Below are 26,732 nucleotides of genomic sequence, written 5' to 3' on the forward strand. Positions count from 1 at the left end.
AACATACAGACTCCGTGCACCGTGTTGCCCAATAGTTGTCAATGTGGCCCTGATCATGATGGGGCCTCATGACGTAGATGTAACTTAATATAGAAGTCACTTGATCCTTGAACATGTTTCACCACGGAAAGTCAAGGTAATTATTAAGAACAGAAACCGAGCCCGGAATCTGTTTCTTAATGCAGCAGCAGCAGGAAACTCACTCATTCCGTGAGTACATCTGACTGCGGAAAGTCCAGTAAATGTCAAATCTATTGGTTGAGAACAGAGACCGAGCCCGGAATCTGCCTCCTGATGCAGCAGGAAACTCACTCATTCCGTGAGTACATCTGACTGCGGAAAGTCCAGTAAATGTCAAATCCATTGGTTGAGAACAGAGAGCGAGCCCGGAATCTGCCTCCTGATGCAGCAGGAAACTCACTCATTCTGTGAGTACATCTGACTGCAGAAAGTCCAGTAAATGTCAAATCCATTGGTTGAGAACAGAGACCGAGCCCGGAATCTGTCTCTTGATGCAGCAGGAAACTCACTCATTCTGTGAGTACATCTGACTGCAGAAAGTCCAGTAAATGTCATAAGCATGAGTAAGAACAGAGTCTCCGAGCCCGGAGTCTGTCTTTTTTCTGATGTGTTGTCGACTTGTGGAATAGTGATCACATACGGTTGGATTCTTTCTTCACTGACGGAACACGATGAAACCTCTCTTTGGAATAGTGATCTGCAGAAATAATAAATATGAATGATTATGACTGAAGATGGAAACTGGATATCATATTTACGTGTCACGAAATGTACTATTAGTTACTGTCTTATAATCTTGTGGATTCCTAGACTCAGAATGTATCATAATGTCTGGCACTAAGCATTTCATGGATATCTAAGAAGTACAGATCAACCAGACTCTGAGAATTACATTAGAGAACTAATATTCACACTGAAAGCTCCATGAAAATAGATATGGGTAATCAAATCAGTGTCATCCAATCCTCTTTAAAAAGCATCAGTCACAGAAGCGATAGCACAGAGAACAAAATTGAAGGCCTCTAAAACTCAAGTATCGCCAATTAAAAAGACCAACAAACACCTAAAGGCGAAATGAAAGCATTTAGGTAAAAAATTGCCCATGTAGAAGATCTTAATCTGCAAAATAACTTAAAAATGAGAGGAATCCCAGGAGTTATCCAAAATGATAGACTGCAATCAAATCTAAAATATCTCATAAAAAGTGCAATTCCTCAACTGAGAGATTTGGAGCTTACTATAGATTGTGCACATAAGGCTACTGAGGTCAAGATTTATACCTAAGGAATAACCTCGCAATGTGATATTCTGTTTGCATTTCTTTTAAACTAAGGACTTACAAATAACTTAAAGAGAAATAAGATTTTGCCAGGTCCATACCAAGACATAAGAGTCTTCATGAACTTATCTAAAGAAACTATATCTAAAAGCAAACGTTATTGTGAAATAACTAGCAATACAAAAAATGCAGCGGCAGCCCATATATATTTTTTTTTTAATTATTTATTTAAATAAAAACAAAAAGGGCTTCCCTGTATTTTGATTGCCTGACATCACAGTGCTGTAAAAATAAATCTTTAAAAAAAATGACATAGCGCTCCGTGTTATTTTTGATTCTCAGCGCAGATAAAGCAGACAGCTATGGGTTGCCACCCACATCTGCCTGGCGTTACCTTGGCTGGGAATCAAAATACAGGGAAGCCCATTCATTTTTTTTATTTAAAAAAATAGTTAAAAAAAATGACGTTGGGTCCCCCCATTTTTGATAGCCAGCTAGGGAAAAGCAGAAGGCTGTAGCCTGAAAACCACAGCTGGCAGCTTTACCGTGGTTGGGGATCCAATGTGGAGGTCACCCCAGGCTCTTTTTTTATAATTATTTTATAAATATTAAAAATTACAAAAAAAAGTAGGGTCCCCCCCAAATTGGATCACCAGCCAAGGTAAAGCGGACAGCTATGGTATGGTATTCTCAGGGTGGGAAGGTCCATAGTTATTGGCCCTTCACAGCCTAAAAATAGCAGGCCGCAGGCGCCCCAGAAGTGGCGCATCCACTAGATGCGCCAATCCTGGCGCTTCACCCCAGCTCATCCCGTGCCCTGGTGCGGTGGCAAACGGGATAATAAATAGGGTTGATACTAGCTGTAAGGTCACCTGACATCAAGCCCAGCAGTTTGTGATGTCATGGCATCTATCAGATACCCGACATCACAAACTGTCAGGACTAACAAAACAAACAGACAAAAAAAATTTATTTGAAAAAACACTCCCCAAAACATTCCCTCTTTCACCAATTTATTGTAAGGAAAAAAAATAAGGGGGTCCCACGATGACTCTGGACCGTCTAGAATATAGGGGGACACGCTCAGGGAACGTATCCCCGATTTTCTAGGAGTGCAGACCCCCCATGTGAGGAGTGTGGGTGCAATGAATCTGCACCCACTCTCCCCGGGTCCACAGCAGCAGAGTCCATGTCGTAACTGTTGCTACCAAAGCTGCAATGTCCTACTCATGAGGTAAGGGCATGCCTAATCAGAAGAACTATTCTACATTTCCAAATATTGGTATTTGTTGATATTATTGCTATTCCACCTACTATATATTGGGGATAGGATCTTGGAGATGGAATACCCCTTTAAGTCCAGTTATCCAGCTGAATGAATACTAAACAACAGAGCTCGCTATTTAGACATGTTTTCTTGTGGCATATAACGGACTGTCATGTTTGGTAGTCGTTCACCAGGGCAACTATAAAAGCAAATACCTCCATTTGGAAATGTAGTATAGCTCTCCTGATTAACTATGTTCCTTACCTCATGAGCAGGGTATTGCAGAAGCTTACAGATGCATGGTTACCGCCACTCACTGTCTGAACACAGGAAGCTGAGCTGACAGCCGCTCTGTGCACGCGGCAGCGTCTATTGTGAAGCAGGGGGCCGCGGGGGATCAACGCTGCACAGGTACCGTGGGACACCGGGGAACACCGGTGGGGTTATAGGGGGTGACCTGGCAGGGCCTGGGGAGGAGTTTTCTGTCGCATGTGTCATGGCCCATGGAACAGAAATCAGAGGAGTAGGGTGAATGCGGCCGGCGCGCTGCTGTGCGCGCGGCCATCTTGGATTTCCGGGAGGGGGTCGGGGGGGGGCACTTTGGCGACACCGGGGGACCGGAGGGGACCAGGGAGGAGATTTATTTCCCATCTGACATGTTTGTTCATGCCAGATGGGAGATAAATAATTTTTTACCGGCGCTGTCATTTACTGTAACGTGATCATCGGTATACGGTGTATACTGGTGATCACGTGAGCGGGGACCGGAAAAACCGGCCTGAATCATGATCTCCAGCGTCTCAGCTACCCCCTGAAACCCCGGAGATTTTCTGACTCTGGGGGTCGCTATTCACTTATTTCTGCCTGCTGTTTATAAATGGCAGATCAGAATAAGACTACACTCACACGACCGATCCGTTTTTGCGGTCCGCAAAAACACGGTCCGTTTTTTTCACGGGTGCATCCGTGTGGCATCCGTTTCTGTTCCGTAGACGGTCCGTATGTCATCCGTTTGTCATCCGTGTGGCATCCGTTTTTTTTGCGTACCGCAAAAAACTGAAGGAGGGAAAATACATAAATTTACCCAGGATCCATAGCTTCAACCTACATGAGGCGGTCACATGTTCACTCCAGTGCCATGTTCTACTGCTTGTCACAGCGTAGAGCGCGCTGATGATTTTCCTGTGCTTGTACACTTCATATCAGTCTTTTCTGTCATTATAATGACAGAAAGACAGATAATGTCCCACTCTCCTGCATTTTGTAATTTTGCAAACTTTGGTGCATTTCATGTGGCACTAAGGGGTGCTTAGCCTTGTATTTACCAAAAAAAAAACCTGTAAAAAAATGACGTGGGGTTCCCCCTATTTTTGATAGCCAGCTAGGGCAAAGCAGACGACTGCAGCCTGCAGACCACAGCTGGCAGCTTCACCTTGGCTGGTAATCCAAAACTGAGGGCACCCCACGCTGTTATTTTAAATTAAATAAATAATTTAAAAAAAACCACGTGGGGTCCCCCCAAAATTAGATCACCAGCCAAGGTAAAGCCGACAGCTGGGGTCTGATATTCTCAGACTAGGGAGGTCCATGGGTATTGGACTCTCCCCAGCCTAAAAATAGCAGGCCACAGCCGCCCCAGAAGTGGCGCATCCATTAGATGCACCAATCCTGGTGCTTCGCTCCAGCTCATCCCATGCCCTGGTGCAGTGGGAAACGGGGTAATATACGGGGTTAATACCAGATGTGTAATATCACCTGGCATCAAGCCCTGGGGTTGGTGAGGTCAGGCGTCTATCAGATACCCGACATCACCAACCCAGTCAGTAATAAAAAAAAAAATAGACGACAAACACATTTTTATTTGAAAAAACACTTCCCAATACATTCCCTCTTTCACCAATTTATGAGAAAGAAAAACATATCCAGGTCTGCTGTATTCCAAGCGGTTACCATGACGATCCATACCATAGTCAATGTCCCAGTCAATGAAGAACAGAATGTTCCCCATTGGCTGGGAGAGCAATGCAGTGACCTGAGCTAACATCAATAGGTCAGCCCAGTTCACTGCAGGGCATGACGAGTGCTGCTGTCAGGAGCGAGGTACATTACCTGCGGTGACGATCTCCTGCACTGCTGACAGCAGCACTGTCACTGACTTCTATGTTCGCCGCCTTCACTGCCAAGTATCCCAGAAGCCCGTGACATCACCGCTAGTCACAGTCTCGGCTCCGCAGCAAGAGGAGGTGTGACAAGCGGCGGGCAGAGAAGACAGTGACAGCGCTGAGGTCGGGAGGGCAGGAGATCGTCAACGCAGGTAAGCCGAGCGGGGCCATGTGTGCGTAGTGCGAGGTGGGTGGAGCTAAGCGGGGCCATGTGTGTGGAGTGCGAGGTGGGTGGAACTAAGCGGGGTAATGTGTGTGGCGTGCAAGGTGGGGGAAGCCTAGCGGAATAATGTGTGCGGAGTGTGAGGTGGGCGGAGCCTAGCGGGGTAATGTGTGCAGAGTGTGAGGTGGGCGGAGCCTAGTGGGGCCATGTGTGCGGAGTGTGAGGTGGGCGGAGCCTAGCGGGGTAATGTGTGCGGAGTGTGAGGTGGGCAGAGCCTAGCGGGGCCATGTTTGCGGAGTGTGAGGTGGGCGGAGCCTAGCGGGGTAATGTGTGCGGAGTGTGAGGTGGGCGGAGCCTAGCGGGGTAATGTGTGCGGAGTGTGGGGTGGGCGGAGCCTATCGGGGCCATGTGTGTGGAGTGTGAGGTGGGCGGAGCCTAGCAGGGCCATGTGTGCGGAGTGTGAGGTGGGCGGAGCCAAGCGGGGTAATGTGTGTGGAGTGTGAGGTGGGCGGAGCCTAGCGGGGCCCTGTGTGCGGAGTGTGAGGTGGGTGGAGCTAAGCGGGGCCATGTGTGCAGAGTGCAAGGTGGGTGGAGCTAAGCGGGGTAATGTGTGCAGAGTGCAAGGTGGGTGGAGCTAAGCGGGGCCATGTGTGCGGACTGCAAGGTGGGTGAAGCTAAGCGGGGTAATGTGTGCGGGAGGCAGAGTGCGAAGTGGGTGGAGCTAAGCGGGGTAATGTGTGCGGGCGGCGGAGTGCAAAGTGGGTGGAGCCTAGCGGCGTCATTTGGAGCTGAGGACGTCAGTACCGGGGACTGCATGGCTGAGGACAGGTGAGTGTGTGTGTGTGTGTGTACATGCCGAGAGCAGGAGGGGGCGGAGCCCAGCTGGGAATTGTCGGCTTCCTGCACACGTAACCAGGATAAATATTGGGTTACTAACCAAAGCGCTTTGCTTGGATTCCCGATGTTTATCTTGGTTACCAGCTTCTGGCAGGCTGCCAGCGATGGCTCCTGCACACTGTAGCTGTCAAAAGCCCTGCTTTTGGTGATAGAACTGTTCTCGAACTTAACTCGAACTGTCGAGCTTTTAGCAAAAAGCTCGAGTTCTAGTTCGATCTAGAACACCCCCCAAAAATCACGCGAACCTCGAACCTCGAACAGCGCTCAACTCTACTCATACCTCCGTCTCCAAGACTTTTCTCATGCTGCGCCATTTTACTGTAATGCACTACCCCAAATGATGCTACTAATATCCAGCCCCCATGTTTTCAGAGTTGCGTTTTAATACCAAATACCTCTTAAAGGGAGTTCACACACTACTCTGATATAAAACTCTGTCTGGAATTGATTTGGTTCTCACAAATATATTCTCCTTGCCAAGAATTAAGTTAATATTGGTGAAAATACATAGTCTGAACATTCCCATCTTTTCTTACCTTTACATTTCCGTCAGGCTCAGCCGTAAAAAAGTTCTAATTTATGGAGATGTAACTATTACGTCCTCCAGGACGCAATCTATAAAGAAGAAATAGAAACAAGATAAAAAAATATTTTGATAAAAAATTATACAGAAGTATTCTCTATATATATACACTAAAGCAGTAAAGCTAACATAGTCTATCACTATGTGACACACACTATAAAATTATGCTAAGGTGATACTTTACTCCAATGACACTCCTCCGAGCATTTCCTTCCCAATCTCCTCTATGCTGCAGAGACTGTTATACTGGGAGAAATTATACACATTCTTTGGAGTTGTCCATTATTAATGGAATTATGGAAAGAAACTTTCACCTTACTCCTATGAATTTCTAAACCAAATATTACACTTACAATTAGCATTATTCTCATGAGGTTTAGAAGAAATCCCACCCAAATTATGAAAATTCTCTTGTTATATCTTTTTTGCTACTAAACATGTAATCGCAACACAATGGAAGCAAATCATACCTACACCAATATCAAAAGTAATTGAATGGATATTGATGCACAATATATATATATATATATATATATATATATATATATATATATATATATATAATCTCAGTTCAACTTTGCGATTAGGTAAAATATTTCTAAAAGATATTTAGTTAGATGAATTAAGAGTTTGTGGGGATTTTTTTACACAACATAAACCCACAACTTAAAAGCTAAAATAGATGTAGTAATAAAATATACCAGATATGTACCAAATTTAATGTTTACAAATAGTATGTAAAAAATGCAAAATTACAAAACTTGTTTTATTACTAATAATAATGACCAGACTTGACTTTACTTTCTTCCCTGTAACTTCCCATTGTTACCCCATTCTTCCCTCCTTTTGTCCTCCCTAATTTACATTTCTTCTTAATTTTTTTGTTTTGTAAAATTTGTAAATCTCAATCAAATTGATCAAGATGACCCTGACATTTGCCATTTTTTTTAACCTGTTGGAAATACCGTTGCTTTCCTCAATGTTCGCTGTTTGTGATTCTCAATTCTTGAGAAATGGCCCCCTTTTCCCATTATATAAATCTAGTTTTGTTTTTATTTTGACAAGTGGGCGTGACCCTCTAAATTCTCTTTTTAAGGAAAAACTTGATGACAATGCCCAGTTGTCTAAAATATTAGATACATTTACAGGAAAGGAGGAACATTCAAGAGAAACGAGGAGATACAAGGACAAAAGAAGAAAACACTGGATTCAGGAGAAAAGGACATTTATACTGGGTAAAAAAATGCATATTTATGGCAAGTGACAGGTTCACTTTAACCCTAGAACGCATAACTGGGGCCTCGCAGGCCTGCTAGGTCCTTTGTTTTCTATGGTAGATTGAATTGCTTGCGCGTTCTAGGGTTAAAGCAGATTCCACCAAAAATACACAGCATCTTTTTTTCATTTGTTTGTTATTTCAAAATACAATTGATGTCATATTAACAGCCCCATAATCAGGAGGGAAGTATCACACTTAGGATAAAGCTAGCTTTGTTATAATAATGAGTTAACAGCAGCTTTGCTGTTTAACCGCTTCTGTCTGTTAACTCAATAGGTTATGGAGATAGATATATTATAAAGATGCTGGGTGTTACATTTACTGATTATAAAGCTAATGCAGGTGGATAATGAACTTATTTCTGCACGTACCTTCATCCACCATCTCTGCCTTCTCACGATCTTTTTCAATATAGAAGGAAGATAGTAGAAAGAATCCTCCTCCGAGGATCACCACAAAGGAACAAGCCATGAGGGCGTACTGCAGGCTGCGAAAACTCCAAAGAGTCGAGTACAGATCTAGTCTTTTGGTGAGGTTGGATATCTGAAGATAAAAGAAAATAAATAGTTATGTATGGTTAATGAAAAAAAAACAAACCATAATTGGCTAAACATATTTACCCTGATAGCATTCAATGGATATCAAGGAAACCTGGTGGTCATAAAAAGAGCAGGTGCGTCACTGCACATGGCGGACGAGCTTCCATCCTCCCAACTATGAAGAGAACTGGTCCAAATGTCCTCAGCTCCAGTACTACACATTGTCTGGAGACAGGACTCATGTGACATCCTCCTCTAGCACATACTCTATGACATGACTCCAGGACATCGTGTCTTTGGAGTTCTGCCGCATGCACACAGGGGATGAATAGTTTGCTTGTGCACAGCTTCCATATGTTAGGGTGAACACTTATCTAGGGTTCACTCATTGCCTACTGCCTGATTCTAATTAATGTTGGATTGAGTGCATGCTTGAAAAATGACATCAGACACACACAGTTGGATATTCATCTTTCCTCGATCGAGGTTGGCCCAGAACTGACTGATTTATTCCAAAAACATGCTCTTATAAAAACTAGGAAAAGGGCATGTTCAGCCCTACAGTGGGCATACTTGGATGTGTCCATTGGTCAGTGGGTTGAACAATGTATTAGTCCATGAGCTGATTGGTGGGCGTCATCATAGGCGGGTCTATGATGTCATTGGACGGATCCATAGTGATGCTGGTAGGAGAGTCTATGTTGTCATCTGGTGGATCCATGCTGATGGGAGGGTCTATGATGTCATCGGTGGCCATGTTAGTTATATCTGAAAGCCTGACTCATGTAAAGCAAATTGACATACTTCCCACAATCCCCTGTCAAGAGGTTAATTAAGTATTTGATCCAATGGGTCTCCTCAACACATACATAGTCTCTCTGGGTACTGTATGTGTGTGGTACTGCTACTGTGTCCTGAATTGTTTGCTGTAATAGTATTTACCAAATAAACGATCATTACACCACAAACATTCATTTGCAGGACACAACGTTCCTAGTAGCATTCCTTCATATTGCTAAATATGACCACCCTAATGCAAAATAAATTAGCTAATTGCTTAAAGTGGTTGTCCAGGACTATTTTATGGGTTTTTTTACTATGGGCCTAAAAACTAACAAGTAACTACCTGGCTGTTCTACCCGGCGCCGGGTCTGAGCAGGCACTGACCAGTCCTGCCGGCGATTCTGCTGCTCCATGTCAACAGAGCCATTCTTTTTCTTCCGGGCGGCTCTTTTAATGGGGCGTGACTGCCAACCTCATGCCGACAGCTCCCCGCAGTTAGGCAGTGTGGAGCCGGCTGTCGATCAATATGACATCAGCAGTCACACATTGTCGATAGAGCAGAGAGGAAGAGAAGACGCTGCTCTATCGATGTGACATCAGCGGAAGCCACTGAATCATGGGTAAGAGCACTCTGTGCCAGCAGAGTTTGGCGCCAGTCACTATAGGCAGGTAGGATCTAACTGCCTATTAGTGCTAAAGCCCATAGTAAAAAAAAAAAATAGTCCTGGATAACCCCTTTAATTAAGTTATGATAAGACTACAGTGAGCCTCCCAAGCTCATTCAATATCGGCTACATCCATATATACTGTTAGGGTGCTCTATGTAGACTACAGAGGTACATAAAGTACTGTATCAATCAGACCTCATTGCATGGCTGCAGTCACATCTGCTATAGAAGTCCGTGTGTTGTCCGACTTTTTCTTGATACAAACACATATCTGTTTTAAATCCTCATCTGTGTCTCGGGTCCGTGAGACTGAGATTGTGTCGTATTCTCAGACTCGGCCATTAAAGAGTAACCGTCATCATATTAATATACTGATTTTATATATATATATATATATATATATATATATATATATATATATATATATATCTATATACATATATATATATATATATATACACATACACAATAGTAGACAGAAAAATAAGCAAATTTATAATACATCTTATAAGGTAAATGTAAATAAACAATAGTACACGTAAAAATAAGTAACGTTATAATAAATCTTGTCAGATAAATCTGTTTCTTTCTCCTCCATACATTTCTAAAATTCTTAGATCACACATAAAATGTTTATTTGGTGAAAACAGAATTTTAAATTACTAGGATAGAAGATGGTCCTTGCTGCCGATTAGATTTTATGTAGATGGGAGGAGCTCTGCCTCTAGCTCCTCCCCTTCTCCACAGAATGTTATAAGCACCAACTGTCATGTCCTGTCCCAGTAATGTGAGAATCTGTCTTCACTGAATACAGATTTTACCCAGGAATTGAGAATTTTGAGAATAGATGATCAGTTCGGGAGGAGGAAGAAGATTTTTGCTCTGAAAATATATTTTCCAATTCTTTATATTTTCATGTGTACTATTGATTTCTGAAATAAAGTCTATAGGAATCTGTTAAAAACAGACAGAGAAAGGAAGACATACTTTGTACTTGAGTTTTCCATCCATTGCTCCATTATTTAGAGTCTATGGATAAATAAACGTTCATATAGACTACTTCTTAATTTTTTCAAAAACAGATGTGAAAAAATGGATGCAACACGGATGACACAAGAGAAAAATGGTCCATTTTGCAAGGATGTAAGAAAGGAACAAATGTGTGAATGTAGCCATAAAGTGATATGAGTATATGTAACAACTACTTACCCCTCCGATGATAAGGGGGCTTATGGCATCCCCGAACAAGTGGGTTATCATCATGGACATGGCCTGTGCCGTTGTTCGTCTTACGGGAGACACCACATACTGAAAGAAGAGAATATTCTGGGTGAGTAAAAGGAAGACACTGAACCCAACGAGACAAGACAACGCGGACAAAGTGAACACACATAACATGTAAATACAGGGCAGTCATCCTGGACTGAGGAAGGGGCCCCGAAACGCGTTGTGTACTGAGACTTTAATAAAGACGTTTTTAATCACATGGCATCAGGTCTATTTTGGATTTTAGTTGGGAACAAACACTTGGATACAGTCAGGATTATGGGGTATTAGATGGATGAAACAGAACGTACAGACTGACTACATAAATGTAATTTTAGCTATGATAAGTTTAGCGGTTTTCTCCACTCACCAGACGAATATCAGCAGCAATGGAAAAATTCATCATAAGTAGTATATCTCCGATGAATATCAAAACCTGCAGAGAGTAAAGAACAATATAATATACACTTTAGTTTCTTGCGCACTTTTCTATGATTTATATATTTTGACTTTTTAATCCATTCATCCCCCCAGTTTCCATTCATTCATAGACCGCCCCCGCCATGGTCTATGATTTCTACAGCTCAATACATCGCTCCTATAGCCCAGACCCAGTAAGGGGATCAAAGTAATCATCAGGTACTTACATAAGTGGCCACAAGGCTAATATTTGCCAAATAAATAGCCACAAACAAGAAAATGGCCGAGCCCAGCATGCCAAACCCGCAAACTAACGGGTCGGCCCTTGGGTTGTATTTCTTGAATCTTTTGGCTATCTCCACCCCTGCTACAACTCCAATGATACCAGCGACGACGGTAAGGATGCCGAAAATCATACTGCAAAGAAGTAAAGAGATGAGTAAAAGAGCACGAAGAATCAAATATAAAAAGAACATTGTTGTAGGGGGAAATTAAATTCCCTCCAGTAATCGTCAAGTTAAAGTCTGTGAAACTTGTACCTGTCATGGTAGTTGCAGACGGCGGTCTGACACGGTGCGGTCTCTTCTAAGATTTTCCGGGCCCGCAGCAGGAACTCAGGAGCCCAGAAGCCGATGGCACCGACTGTAAAATGTACAGTTGTCGTCCCAAGTGTGCAAAATATAAAACTTCGTCTGCAGAAAGTGAAAAAGGAAAAAACATGTCAATAACGCAGAAGTCACGGGGTAGATCCCTGACATCAAACAATGCACACAACACACTTACTTCTTTGATATTTGCTTCATATCTGATAACCATGTTTTGAGGCTGAAGGATTTTCTGTTATCGGCAGCTCCTCTGGAAGGTTCCTTTACTAAGATGATCATTAGCAGGACTCCTAAAATGCTCAGAGCAGGGGGGATCTGTGTAGACAAAGAGAAACATTAGACATTACATACACACTGGTGTCATCACAAAAAGGACATGACCACAGCCCGGTTTAATAAACTGTTGTGGAAGTGGATACATTAAAGAGAATCCGCTAAACGGTCTTTCTCTGCACATCTGAGAGCAGCATAATGTGAGGACAGAGACCACGATTCCAGCGATGTGCCACTAACTGGTCTGCTTGCTGTAGTTTTGATAAAATCCCTGTTTTCTCTTCTGCAGATTTAGCAGATCTCTAAATGTTGAGCTCTGCATAACCCCACCTACATCAGTGATTGGCAGCTTTCTTTGTGTACACTGTACATAGGCAGAAAGCTGCCAATCAGTGATGGGGACAGAACAGGAGGACTACATGGCACAAGACAACTAGTCCCCTCCTCATAATCTCCTGCTGGTAAAAACAACTACAAGGAGCAGTAAGAGACACATCACTGGAATCAGGTCCTCTGCCCCTACTGATTAAACACCAAAAGCCTTCTAGATTTCCTTTAATTCCGTATAGGAATTATAATTAAGATTTACAGATTTTCCACAAGATCCCTCAGACCTATTACTTACCCGTAAGGCCCAATGCCAGTTACCACCGAGTGCATTTGTCACTGTAGATCCAATAACGTAACCAAGGCCACTGTAATAGGGAAAAATAAAGTTGTCATCATTTGTGCACACATATAAACGTGTGTTTACATTTAAATATGTGAGTGTGTTTCTCTGGCTCCTCCTTCCAACTCCGCCCCCTCCATAGACTTCTATGAGCAGCAACTGTTCCCTGATCCCCATAGAGCCACAAACCTGTCTTGTCATTGAACACAGATTTCATCAGTGAATTAAGGAGGAGAAATAAGCATATTCCCTGATGCATCTGCAGAGCAGAATCCCACCCAAAAATAAGTCCATAGCAAATCCGCCTTGTCTGAATTGCTTTATGACGGTTTAGCTATGATTCTGTAATATACCAGTAGGGGGAGCCGGAACTCCTGGTATACGCAGGGTGGTGATGAATCCACTAGGTGTCACTATCTCTACCTGTGGCTCCATCGGGGAAAGTTGTGCAAGCTGAAGTCAGAGCCAGGAGATCACGCAGTACCAAGGAGAAGGTGAAGCCAGAGTCAAGGGAGAGCCGGGTTTGAAGCCGAAAGGTATCGTCACGGACCGGAGAACTATACCGGAGTCAGTATCAAGCCGAGGTCGGGAACCGGGAGAGCAGATAGTAGTGGGAGAACACAGAGCCGGAACAACAGAGAAGGGGCCGGAGAGGGAGGAGGGGAGTCAGAGAGGATGGACGTAGTAAGGAGGCCGAGAGTCAGGGAGGATGGAAACAGTAAGGAGGTCGGGAGTCAGAGAGGATGGACGTAGTAAGGAGGCTGAGAGTCAGAGACGATGGACGCAGTAAGGAGGCCGAGAGTCAGGGAGGATGGACGCAGTAAGGAGGCCAGGAGTCAGGGAGGATGGAAACAGTAAGGAGGTCGGGAGTCAGGGAGGGTGGACGCAGTAAGGAGGCCAGGAGTCAGGGAGGATGGAAACAGTAAGGAGGTCGGGAGTCAGGGAGGGCAGACAAGGTAGACAGACAGGATCAAGCAAACTTACAGGGACCAGTGAGCACACTGCTGATAGAACTATAACTGGCGCCAATCTGATGGAAATGACACTTTAATAAGGCGCCGTGATCCCGGAAACGAGGCACAGAGGGACAGACTCCTCCCATCGGATACGCTCCGAAAAACATTGACCGCCAGAACAGGCATCAATGACAACTCTGCAACAGCAGAGATAGACATGAATTGTGACAGATTCCTTTCTTAAAATAATATAAATAGGTCTTCACTCACCAGCCAAGAGGCACTGCCACGTTAAAGATGGACAGCATGCGGCTGCGCTTGTCTTCCACAAAGAGGTTGTCAATGATTGAGGGGGCAAGTGTAGAAAAGCTTGCCTCTGCAGCTCCTAACAATGCTTTAAGTACTAGATATTGTATAAAATTCTGAGAAAACACAAAAAAAAATTGTGACTATTTAAGACTTTTTTTTAGATTCCTGAAGAAATTCCATTAAAGAAAGATTTCCAACTTTCCCAAATTTTGGACCCACTCCGGCTTTTGTTTTGCAAATACCAATGAAAAATACTGATCTAAAGTGTGAGGCTTTAGGGCTCATGCAGATGTATGTGGATCACAGACCGTAATGCATGGACAGTCCGCGGGCCAGCAGACCCCAGCGTGATAGCAACACTCAGACTCGCGGCCTGATGATGATCAGACCGCGATCCAAAGACGTCTGCATGAGGCGTAAAGCTGATTTCCTAGTTTGTATTATGAGTGAGCCGCGTGTCTACCCTTGTAAGCCCCATTATGACGGCCATATTATTGGGCGCTAAAAGAACCCGATCAGATTCACCCTTTGCATTTTTTTAGGTAAGCTTGTTTTTTTGTCACGTTTAATTATGTGGGCCAAATTCTTTAGAGTTGTGCGCACAGTTCATGAATGTTTGTGCAAATCAGTCATTATTTTTGTCTTTAACCTTTTTTTTTTTTATATTTTTTAGCCCAAAAATGCTCTAAAACGACACAAGATTTAATAAAAAAAAATTCAGACATACATAATATCATTAATATGACAGCGGAGGGGGAGGCTGGGATATAATCAACAAAAAAAGTCAGCTTTTTAAAAAGTTGCAATTGATGAATCACCCAAAAACATTTGGAAACCCCCACACAACCTCGCACATTTCTATGAGGCTGCCATGCTTGGTTCTGGAGACACACAGTCCATGATAGGATCACGATCCACAGACGTCAGCATGAGACTTAAGACTTTAAGCTTCTACCAATTGGGTTTATAGTCAGCTTACCTCATCAGGAATGAAGGAAATGTAGAACTCTACGACGGACCAGATGGTCATCCCTACACACATGATCCATATCCTGTTGCAGCGGTCCCCCAGATATCCATAGACAAGGGCACTCAGCACGTAGCTGCCCATGAATACTAAAAAAAGGGAGGAAAGAAACAAGAGGTTGCAGTCAATAAAAATTATTGTTACATTTTTTTTATATTTGAGGATTATTTAAAGTTTTGCACTTAAAAACTTCTCTCGTCCTCATCCCTTTTTGCATTATTGGTAACTATAAAGACTTGCAGGCGGCCATCGTGTGAACTCTACCAAAGTGGAACCTTATGATGTCAGGAGATTCCAGTCTGGAGTAATTGTTGTCCTCACTAGTGACCTATAGAAGAGGATTGTATACTGAAATTTTACCTATGCTGATCAATCCAGTAATGTGGTCGTCCGTCTTGAAGGAGGCTTGCATATTAGGCAGAATCGCTGGCAGAAGAAAGAGCAGAGAATGAAGGTTATTGTAATCAGAGAAGGAATAGAGGTCACAGAAACTAATGAGCCTTCTCTTTGGAATGAAGATTTATTCCTTTTTTACTGTATAACTATGGGCCAGATAACCCTTGCCGCCTGACATAACACGATGTACGGCTACCTACCTGCGCCAATAAAAGAAGCCATGATGGTCACTAGATTTATGTAGGCTAGAATCAGTAGACTGATGATTGAACGGGTGGATGAAATTCCAGCCCGCGGGGGCAGGTCCTGCTCTTGCGGATCTGCTCCTTTCTCCACATCATGAGATGGAAGTGAGGTTCCTTGCGTGGAATTCTCGAGAAGGGCCATGTTCTCGGCGCCCTGCAAACAATGGAGAAAAACACAAGATGGTAAAAATATAGCATTGGTCTCAATCCAGAAAAGAACTCTAACCTTATAGTGAGCCGTCATCTCAGAGGTCTTAATATCAGATGACTTTACCTCTGTCCATACTGTATCAACTCCTCCACACACCCTGGTGTAGATATACATCACAGTCAGGGCGCTCCATACAGGGTATGTGCCATCACCTGCCCCAACAGCAGCAACCAGAGCGCCGATCACTACTGTTTAACCATTTAGATGATAGAGGGTATGATAGAGGGTATGTGCCATCATCTGCCCCAACAGCAGCAACCAGAGCGCCGATCCCTACTGTTTAACCATTTAGATGATAGAGGGTATGATAGAGGGTATGTGCCATCACCTGCCCCAACAGCAGCAACCAGAGCGCCGATCACTACTGTTTAACCATTTAGATGATAGAGGGTATGATAGAGGGTATGTGCCATCATCTGCCCCAACAGCAGCAACCAGAGCGCCGATCACTACTGTTTAACCATTTAGATGATAGAGGGTATGATAGAGGGTATGTGCCATCACCTGCCCCAACAGCAGCAACCAGAGCGCCAATCACTACTGTTTAACTATTTAGATGATAGAGGGTATGATAGAGGGTATGTGCCATCACCTGTCCCAACAGCAGCAACCAGAGCGCCGATCACTACTGTTTAACTATTTAGATGATAGAGGGTATGTGCCATCACCTGCCCCAACAGCAGCAACCAGAGCGTCGATCACTACTGTTTAACCATTTAGATGATAGAGGGTATGATAGAGGGTATGTGCCATCACCTGCCCCAACAGCAGCAACCAGAGCATCGATCACCGATGTTTATCTATATAGATGCCACTGTCAATAACAGCAACAATTAAATGGTTGTTCACCGACACTCATCGCCTCCCCACCATAATGCATGGGCCTCCATGGAGGCTATCTTGATTTTACTATGGGATGGGTTTCATAAGGGGGGACATTAATTTTATTATAGACCACAGCACAATGAAAAACATGACGATGGATCATGCGACTGTACAGTTAAGGCCATTTATATGGATACACTTAAATAAAATGGGAGTGGTTGGTGATATCAACTTCCTGTTTGAGGCTCAATAGTATTTGGGAGGGGGGAAACTTTTCAAGATGGGTGGTGACAATAGCGGCCATTTTGAAGTCGGTCATTTTGGATCCAACTTTATTTTTTCCAATGGGAAGAGGGTCATGGAACACATCAAACTTATTGATAATTTCACAAGAAAAACAATGGTGTGTTTGGTTTTAACTTAATTTTCATAGTTCATTAGTTATTTACAATTGTTACAATTTAATTCAACTGCCCACCAAGGTATCCCGATCTGACCCCCTTAGACTTTTATCTTTGGGGTCTTCAGAAGGCAATTGTCTATGCTGTGAAGATACAAGATGTGGAGCATCTGAAACAACGGATACTGGAAGCCTGTGCTAGCATTTCTTCTGCGGTGTTGCTATCAGTGTGTCAAGAGAGGGAGAAGAGGGTTGCATTGACAATCCAACACAATGGGCAGCACTTTTAACACATTTTATAAGTGGTCATAAAATTGTAAATCACTAATGAAAGAAGAAAGTTACGTTAAAACCAAGCACACCATTGTTTTTCTTGTGAAATTCTCAATAAGATTGATGTGTTACATGAACCTCTTCCCATTGGAAGAAATAAATAAAATAAAAAATAAAGTTGGATTCAAAATGGCCGCCATGGTCACCACCAATCTTGAAAAGTTTCCCCCCTCCCATATACTAATGAGCCACAAACAGCAAGTTGATAGCCCCAACCATTCCCATTTTATTTTGGTGTATCCATATAAATGGACCACCCTGTCTATGCTGAGTGTTGTAGTACTACAGAATGATGAGAAGCAAATATAACCGGACATGCTGACACTTGTAGTCCTATATTTTTTTAGAACTGCATGCTGAGTGTTGTGGAACTACAGTATGATGAGAATGACCGTATATAGTGTAAGCAATCAAACAATCAATCATAGGATCAAGTCCCCTAGGGGAGAGTAAAAAAGTAAGATGGAAATCAACAAAAAAAAGTCTCTTTTTACATTAAAAATTATAAAATATAAAAATGTTAATCATCTCCTGTTCCTAATTTAAAAATAATAATGATTATACACAGTACAGACCAAAAGTTTGGACACACCTTCTCATCTATAGAACAACTGTTAAGAGGAGACTTTGTGCAGCAGGCCTTCATGGTAAAATAGCTGCTAGGAAACCGCTGCTAAGGACAGGCAACAAACAGAAGAGACTCGTTTGGGCTAAAGAACACAAGGAATGGACATTAGACCAGTGGAAATCTGTGCTTTGCTCTGATGAGTCCAAATCTGAGATCTTTGGATCCAACCACCGTGTCTTTGTAGAAAAGGTGAACGGATGGACGCTACATGGCTGGTTCCCACCGTGAAGCATGGAGGACGAGGTGTGATGGTGTGGGGGTGCTTTGCTGGTGACATTCTTGGGGATTTATTCAAAATTGAAGGCATACAGAACCAGCATGCCTACCACAGCATCTTGCAGCGGCATGCTATTCCATCCGGTTTGCATTTAGTTGGACCAGCTTTTGTTTTTCAACAGGACAATGACCCCAAACACACCTCCAGGCTGTGTAAGGGCTATTTGACTAAGAAGGAGAGTGATGGGGTGCTACGCCAGATGACCTGGTCTCCACAGTCACCAGACCTGAACCCAATCGAGATGGTTTGGGGTGAGCTGGACCGCAGAGTGAAGGCAAAAGGGTCAACAAGTGCTAAGCATCTCTGGGAACTCCTTCAAGACTGTTGGAAAACAATTTCCGGTGACTACCTCTTGAAGCTCATCAAGAAAATGCCAAGTGTGCAAAGTTGTAATGAAAGCAAAAGGTGGCTACTTTGAAGAACTTAGAATATAAGACATATTTTCAGTTTCACACTTTTTTAAGTATTTCATTCCACATGTGTTAATTCATAGTTTTAATGCCTTCAATGTGAATCTACAATTTTCAGAGTCCTGAAAATAAAGAAAACTCTTTGAATGAGAAGGTGTGTCCAAACTTTTGGTCTGTACTGTATATATATAATATATGCAGCGGCGAAAAAAAAAGTAGTTAGTCAGACACCAACTGTGAAAGTTCTCCCACTTAAAAAGATGAGGAAGGCCAGTAATTGACATCATAGAAAGGAAGTCCAGAAAATCACCGCGTCTGATTTGGCAAGATTTTTTTGGAAATTATGTTGGAAAATAAGTATTTAGTCATCTAAAAGCATGCATGATTTCTTCCTCTCACAGACCTGCAACTTCTTTAAGAAGCTCCTCTTTCCTCCACTCATTACCTGTAGTAATTGCACCTGTTTGAACTTATCAGTATAAAAGGCACCTTTCCACAACAACGTCAAATAGTCACACTCCAAACTCCACTATGGTGAAGACCAAAGAGCTGTTGAATGACACCAGAAACAAAATTGTAACCCTGCACCAGGCTGGAAAGACTGCAATAGGCAAGCAGCTTGGTGTGATGAAATCAACTGTAGGAGCAATAATAAGAGAATGGAAGACATACAAGACCACTGATAATCTCCATCGATTTGGCGCTCCATGCAAGATCTCACCCTGTGGGGTCAAAATGATCACAAGAACGGTGAGCAAAAATCCCACAACCACATGGAGGGACCTAGTGAATGACCTGCATAGAGCTGGGACCATCGTAACAAAGGCTACATTCAGAAACACACTACGCCGCCAGGGACTCAGATCCTGCAGTGTCAGACGTGTTCTCCTGCTTAAGCCAGTACATGTCCGAGCCCGTCTGAAGTTTGCTAGAGAGCATTTGGATTATCCAGAAGAGTATTGGGAGAATGTCATATGGTCTGATGAAACCAAAGTAGAACTGTTTAGAGGAGACAGAATGCTGAGTTGCATCCAAAGAACACTATACCTACTGTGAAGCATGAGGGTGGCAACATATTGCTTTGGGGCTGTTTCTCTGCAAAGGGACTAGGATGACTGATCTGATCTGTGTACATGAAAGAATGAATAGCGACATGTAGTGTGAGATATTGAGTGCAAACCTCCTTCCATCAGCAAGGGCATTGAAGATGAAACGTGGCTGGGTCATCTAGCATGGTAATGATCCCAAGCACACCACAAGGGCAACGAAGGAGTGGCTTTGTAAGAAACACATGAAGGTCCTGAAATGGCCTAGTCTCCAGATCTCAATCCCATAGAAAACCTTTCGAGAGAGTTGAAAGTCCGTGTTGCCCAGCGACAGGCCCCAAACATCACTGCTATAGGGGAGATCTGAAGAGAGGACAGGGCCAACATTCCACCAGCAGTGTGTGCCAACCTGGTGAAGACTTACAGAAAAAAGTTCCCCTCTGTCATTGCCAACAAAGGATATGCAACAAATTATTGAGATCAGGGGCGTAACTACCGTAGTCGCGATTGCGACCAGGCTCGGCAGCTTAGGGGCCCGCTCTGCAGAGCAAATCAGCAGCCAGCTCCTTTCTGTGAGAGGAGCTGCGCTGTTCTGGCGCAGACCACGCGGCTGCTATATGATCTGCTGCTGTCGCCGCTCCCACCGGGCCCCCCTGCCTGCTGTCAGCAGCGGTGGCACCGGACCCCCCTCCCCCGTCATCATGCACAACAATGATGAAGCATAGAGCTGCCGACGCCTCTCCATGCATCATTATTCTCCCCCTGTGCCTGCACGATGACGTCACTCCTGTGCGACTGTTGTGCTGAGAGCACAGAGAGCAGAACGTGAGGAGATTGACCTGAGCAGCGGGGGAACGGAGAGAGGTGAGGACAGCACAGAGGTGGAACAAAGAGAGAGGTGAGGACTTGTTTGTTTGTTGTTTTTTTTTTTAATTATTATAGATCAGTGCGTACACAGTAGCCAGAGGCCTGGGGAGGGCTGCATTATACATGGAAGCCTAGAGAGGCTGGCTGCATTATTATACATGGAGGTCTGTGGAGGCTGGCTGCATTATTATACATGGAGGCCTGGGGAGGCTGGCTGAGTTATTATACACAGAGGCCTGGGGAGGCTGGCTGCATTATCCTACATGCAGGCCTGGGGAGACTGGATGCATTATTATACACGGAGGCCTGAGGAGGTTGGCCGCATTATTATACAAGGATGCCTGGGGAGTCTGGCTGCATTATTATACCTGGAGACCTAGGGAGGCTGGATGCATTATTATACATGTAGACCTAGGGAGGCTGGATGCATTATTCTACATGGAGTCCTGGGGAGGCTGGCTGCATTATTATACATGGAGGCCTGGGGAGGCTGGCTGCATTATTCTACATGGAAGCCTGGGGAGGCTGGCTGCATTATTATACATGGAGGCCTGGGGAGGCTGGCTACATTATTACACATGGAGGCCTGGGAAGCTGACTGCATTTTTATACATGCAGGGCTGGGGAGGCTGGCTGTATTATTATACATGGAGGCCTGGGGAGGCTGGCTGCATTATTATACATGGAGGCCTGGGGAAGCTGGCTGCATTATTACACATGGAGGCCTGGGAAGCTGACTGCATTTTTATACATGCAGGCCTGGGGAGGCTGGCTGTATTATTATACATGTAGGCCTGGGGAGGCTGGCTGCATTATTATACATGGAGGCCTGGGGAAGCTGGCTGCATTATTACACATGGAGGCCTGGGAAGCTGACTGCATTTTTATACATGCAGGCCTGGGGAGGCTGGCTGTATTATTATACATGGAGGCCTGGGGAGGCTGGCTGCATTATTATACATGGAGGCCTAGAGAGGCTGGCTGCATTAAACATGGACGTCTAGTTATACATGGAGGCCTGGGGGTGCTGCATTATTCATAGAGGTCTTGGGGGCTGCATTATACATGGACTATAGGGGTGTATTTTATATGGAGGTCTAGGGGGCTGTATTATACATGGTCTATGGGGCTGCATTATACAACATGAAGGACACCTTATACATGGAATATGGGGTTGCATTATACATGGAGGAGTATGGGGCTTCATAATACAATATGAAGTTTTATGGGGTTGCGTTATAATACATATTGGACTATGGGGGCTACATTATAATATATGGAGGACTATGGAGCCTACCTTATACATGGACTATGGGGGTGCATTGTAAAACATGGATGACTATGTGGTATAGTATAATATATGGAGAACTATGGGGTGAATTATAATATATGGAGAACTATGGGAAATGCATTATAATACATGGAGGACTATGGAGGTGCATTCTAATATATGAAGGGTTATGTGGGACCCTTTATACCAGGGGTCTCAAACACGCGGCCCACATGCGGCCCCTCAGGGTAGTTCGTGCGGCCCCCAGGCCCGTGCCCCTGTTCAATATCGCGGCCGGTGCAGGGGCCGCAGCCACTGTCTGCACTTTATGTCAGATGAATGTGTTGCAGGCTCTGCGCTCTCGCGCCGGCAATACAATCATGTCATATAAATCACTGACAGTGACACTGCACCGGCCGCGATAGTGACCAGGGGCACGGGCCCCTGGGGGCCGCACGAAGCAGAGGTGAGGGAGCGCGGGACAGGTGAGAAGAATGGTGTGTGTGTGTGTGTGTGTGTGTTGGACGTTAACCCCTTAGCGACCTATGACGTACTGGGTACGTTATGGCTCCCTGGTACTTAAGGACCCATGACGTACCCAGTACGTCATGGCGAAATCGCGGCCCCAGTGGCTACGATCGCTGCAAATACCTTAGATTCGGGGAGGAGGGGACCTCAGGAGGGGTGGTGTCTCCTCCCCGGACCTACGGAGGCTGTGATTGGCTGACGAACGCCACTCAGCCAATCACAGCCACTAATGTTTCAGCCATTGAAAATCGCTGAAACATTGAAATCCAGCAAAGATCAGTGCAGCTGTAGCCCTGATCATTGGCTGGAGCTGGGTGACCTGTGTTTCACCCGCCCCCAGCTCTGATTGTTAGAGACTGGCCTTGTGACCAATCTCTCCAATCACTGTGGATCTGGGGCCGCAGACCACTCCCCTCAGCTTCTCTCCGGCGTCTGTGGAAGGTGAGGGGAGCTGCTGACCCATTACTACAGGATGGGGACAAAGTGCGCACATTACTATGGGATGGGGATAAGGCTGGGGACATTACTATAGGATGGGGACATTACAAGGATGGGCACAATACTATTGGATGGGGACATTATTACTATAGTATGGGGACATTACTATAGGATAGGGACTAGGATGGGCACATTACTATAGGATGGGGACAAGGTGGGCACAGTACTATAGAATGGGGACATTACTACAGGATGGGGACAAGGTGGGCACATTACTGTAGGATAGGGACATTACTACAAGGGGACAAGGATGGGAAACATTACTATAGAATAGGGATAATGCTGGGGACATTACTAAAGGATGGGCACATTACTATAGAATGGGGACAGTACTATAGGATGGGGACATTGCTACAAGTGGACAAGAATGGGGAACATTACTATAAGATGGGGACAAGGATGGACACATTACTATAGATTGGGGACATTACTATAGGATGGGGACAAGGATGAACACATTACTACAAAATGGGGACAAGGATGGGGAACATTACTTTAGGATGGGGACAAGGATGAGCACATTACTGTGGGATGGGGACTAGGATGGGGTACAATACTACAAGGGGACAAGGATGGGCACGTTACAACAATATGGGGAACATTACTAAAAGATGTTGGTCAAAATTTCTATATAGTGCTAATTGTAAGACTATTAGTTACAAGAAAGGAATAAAATAAATATATATATATATATATATATATATATATATATATATAACAAAGAATGTGCACGTTTGCTATAATGAACAAGTGAAAATGTTCAAAATCAGTGATCCCAAGGTGTGTAAAAAACAATAAAATATATTATATATGGTACCAATAAAAATATCACTTTGTCCTGCAAAGAATGTGGCCCCCCAAATTATTTGTTTTCCTCTGTGCGGCCTATACACCCATATATATATATATATATATATATATATATATATCTAAAACACCAAAACGCAACTCTGGCATTTTGTTATATTTGCCATTGGTGTATCCATTAAACCAGGAGAAAGAAAATGATGTAGGGGGGGGGAAGAGGGTATTGATTTTTGTCATGTCAGTTTCACCAAAACTTTATATGTTCCCAAAATGGTGTCTATAAAATTGTCAACTCGCCGTGGAAAAAACAAGCCCAAGGGCTCATAAAATGATGAAACTAATATTTTTTTACACAGTTCTGAAATTATTGCAGCCACTTAAGTAATAATAATAATAATAATAATAATAATAAAATTAATAATAATATATTTGGTGTTGCTGTAATCACACCGAATCACATTTACAATTCAATCTTACCACAAATAGAAAGTGGCAAAAAGGAAACACAAAAAAGTTGCTAAATTTCTTTTTTTTTTCCACCATTTCACCTCAGTTGTAATTTTTTCCCCATTTTTCTATATAATATAAGGTAAAATTAATGGTGTTTTTCAAAACAACAATTCATCTCACAAAAGATCAAGCTTCACATGGCTGTGTGGACAGAAAAATAGAGATATAGAGGAGGAAATATTGGCCGTGTTCTGAAAGGGTTAATTGTAATTTCCAGGAATCTCTACATGTCCCTCTATAATCCTTTGCAGGTCGTGTCTCACCCCTAGGAAGACCCCATTACTCATTACACTAAGTTTTACGTACCTTTCCCTCTGTCCACCGCAGGTCGCTGATAACAATAATAATAATAATAATAAAAAAGATAAATAATAATAAATATCTTCTATCGCTTTCTATAACAAATTTTGCAAAACACAACTCGTGACTGCAACACACAATAGAAAGTGACCGGGATGATTCCGTCACTCACTGTGATACACAGGGGCCGATTGTGACATCATCATTCTGTCACTGAGGGTTCTAAGCCATTGTGATGTCAGCGTGTGGTGCATGAAGATATATATATATATATATATATATATATATATATATATATATACACACACACAGATGCATCTCAATAAATTAGAATATCATCAAAAAGTTTATTTATTTCAGTAATTCAATTAAAAAAGTGAAACACATATATTATATAGTCATTACACACAGAGGGATCTATATCATGTGTTTATTGTATATTATATAGAGTCATTACACACAGATTGATCTATATCACGTGTTTATTGTATATTATATAGAGTCATTACACACAGAGGGATCTATTTCACGTGTTTATTGTATATTATATAGAGTCATTACACACAGAGGGATCTATTTCACGTGTGTATTATATTATATAGAGTCATTACACACAGAGGGATCTATTTCACGGGTTTATTGTATTATATAGCGTCATTACACACAGAGGGATCTATATCACGTGTTTATTGTATATTATATAGAGTCATTACACACAGAGGGATCTATTTCACGTGTTTATTGTATATTATATAGAGTCATTACACACAGAGGGATCTATATCATGTGTTTATTATATATATTATATAGAGTCATTACACACAGAGGGATCTATTTTAAGAGTTTATTTCTGTTAATGTTGATGATTATGGCTTACAGCTAATGAAAACCCAAAAGTCATTATCTCAGAAAATTAGAAGATTATATAAGACCAACTGAAAAACTTATTTTAAACCCACAATAGTCACAGAAATAACTTTAATCTGACAAAAGTAATAATAAATGAAAAATCCATGAAAATGAATACATGAAAGTCAGACATTGCTGCTTTTCTTCTTCCACAGAAGATTTAAAAAAAAAAACAACAACTTATGAAATAGGCCTGTACAGAAATGGGGGCTGCATTATACATGGACTACAGGGGTGTATTTTATATGGAGGTCTAGGGGGCTGCATTATACAACATGAAGGACACCTTATACATGGAATATGGGGTTGCATTATACATGGAGGAGTATGGGGCTTCATAATACAATATGAAGTTTTATGGGGCTGCATTATAATACATATTGGACTATGGGGGCTACATTATAATATATGGAGGACTATGGAGCCTACCTTATACATGGACTATGGGGGTGCATTGTAAAACATGGATGACTATGTGGTATAGTATAATATATGGATTACAATGGGGTGAATTATAATATATGGAGAACTATGGGAAATGCATTATAATACATGGAGGACTATGGAGGTGCATTCTAATATATGAAGGGTTATGTGGGACCCTTTATACTATATGGAAGGCTATGTGGTGGCCATTATAGTATTTGGAGAACTATATACAAGGGGGACAAAGATACAAGCAGGGGATGGGAACGGTTTGTGCTGCGGGGTATAAGGCTCTTTCCCTCAGCACTCAGCTTTCCCATGCTCTGCTATACATCTCTCAGCACCCAGCTTTCCCATGCTCTGCTATACATCTTTCAGCACCCAGCTTTCCCATGCTCTGATATGGGAAAGCTGGGTGATGAGGGATAGAGCCTTATACCCTGCAGCACAAACCGTTCCCATCCTTTGCTTGTATCTTTGTCCCCCTTGTATATAGTTCTCCAAATACTATAATGGCCACCACATAGCCTTCCATATAGTATAAAGGGTCATACAAATATATAAAGGGTACATGCAACGGTGCGAACTCCTTTAATGGACACACACACACATACACACACTCAGCTTTATAATATATATATATATATATATACATATATATATATATATATATATATAT

General features: G+C 43.0%; 1 protein-coding gene across 1 annotated transcript; it reads right to left on the reverse strand.

Moving 5' to 3' along the window:
* LOC142311256 (protein spinster homolog 1-like) lies at window positions 1-24,812 on the reverse strand. The gene is made up of 14 exons (XM_075349495.1): window positions 24,725-24,812; window positions 15,764-15,962; window positions 15,528-15,593; window positions 15,120-15,256; window positions 14,102-14,253; window positions 12,831-12,900; window positions 12,111-12,247; window positions 11,867-12,019; window positions 11,555-11,744; window positions 11,278-11,343; window positions 10,851-10,949; window positions 8,023-8,194; window positions 6,326-6,404; window positions 1-718 (listed from the first exon to the last, which is right to left on the reverse strand). Exons 2-13 carry the CDS (start codon window positions 15,948-15,950, stop codon window positions 6,367-6,369), a joined length of 1,467 nt encoding a protein of 488 aa, XP_075205610.1. The 5' UTR covers window positions 15,951-15,962; window positions 24,725-24,812; the 3' UTR covers window positions 1-718; window positions 6,326-6,366.
* Between the last annotated feature and the right edge of the window lie 1,920 nt (window positions 24,813-26,732).

Source organism: Anomaloglossus baeobatrachus, chromosome 5 (genome assembly GCF_048569485.1).
Source record: "Anomaloglossus baeobatrachus isolate aAnoBae1 chromosome 5, aAnoBae1.hap1, whole genome shotgun sequence".
In the NCBI taxonomy this organism is placed as follows: Eukaryota; Metazoa; Chordata; class Amphibia; order Anura; family Aromobatidae; genus Anomaloglossus; species Anomaloglossus baeobatrachus.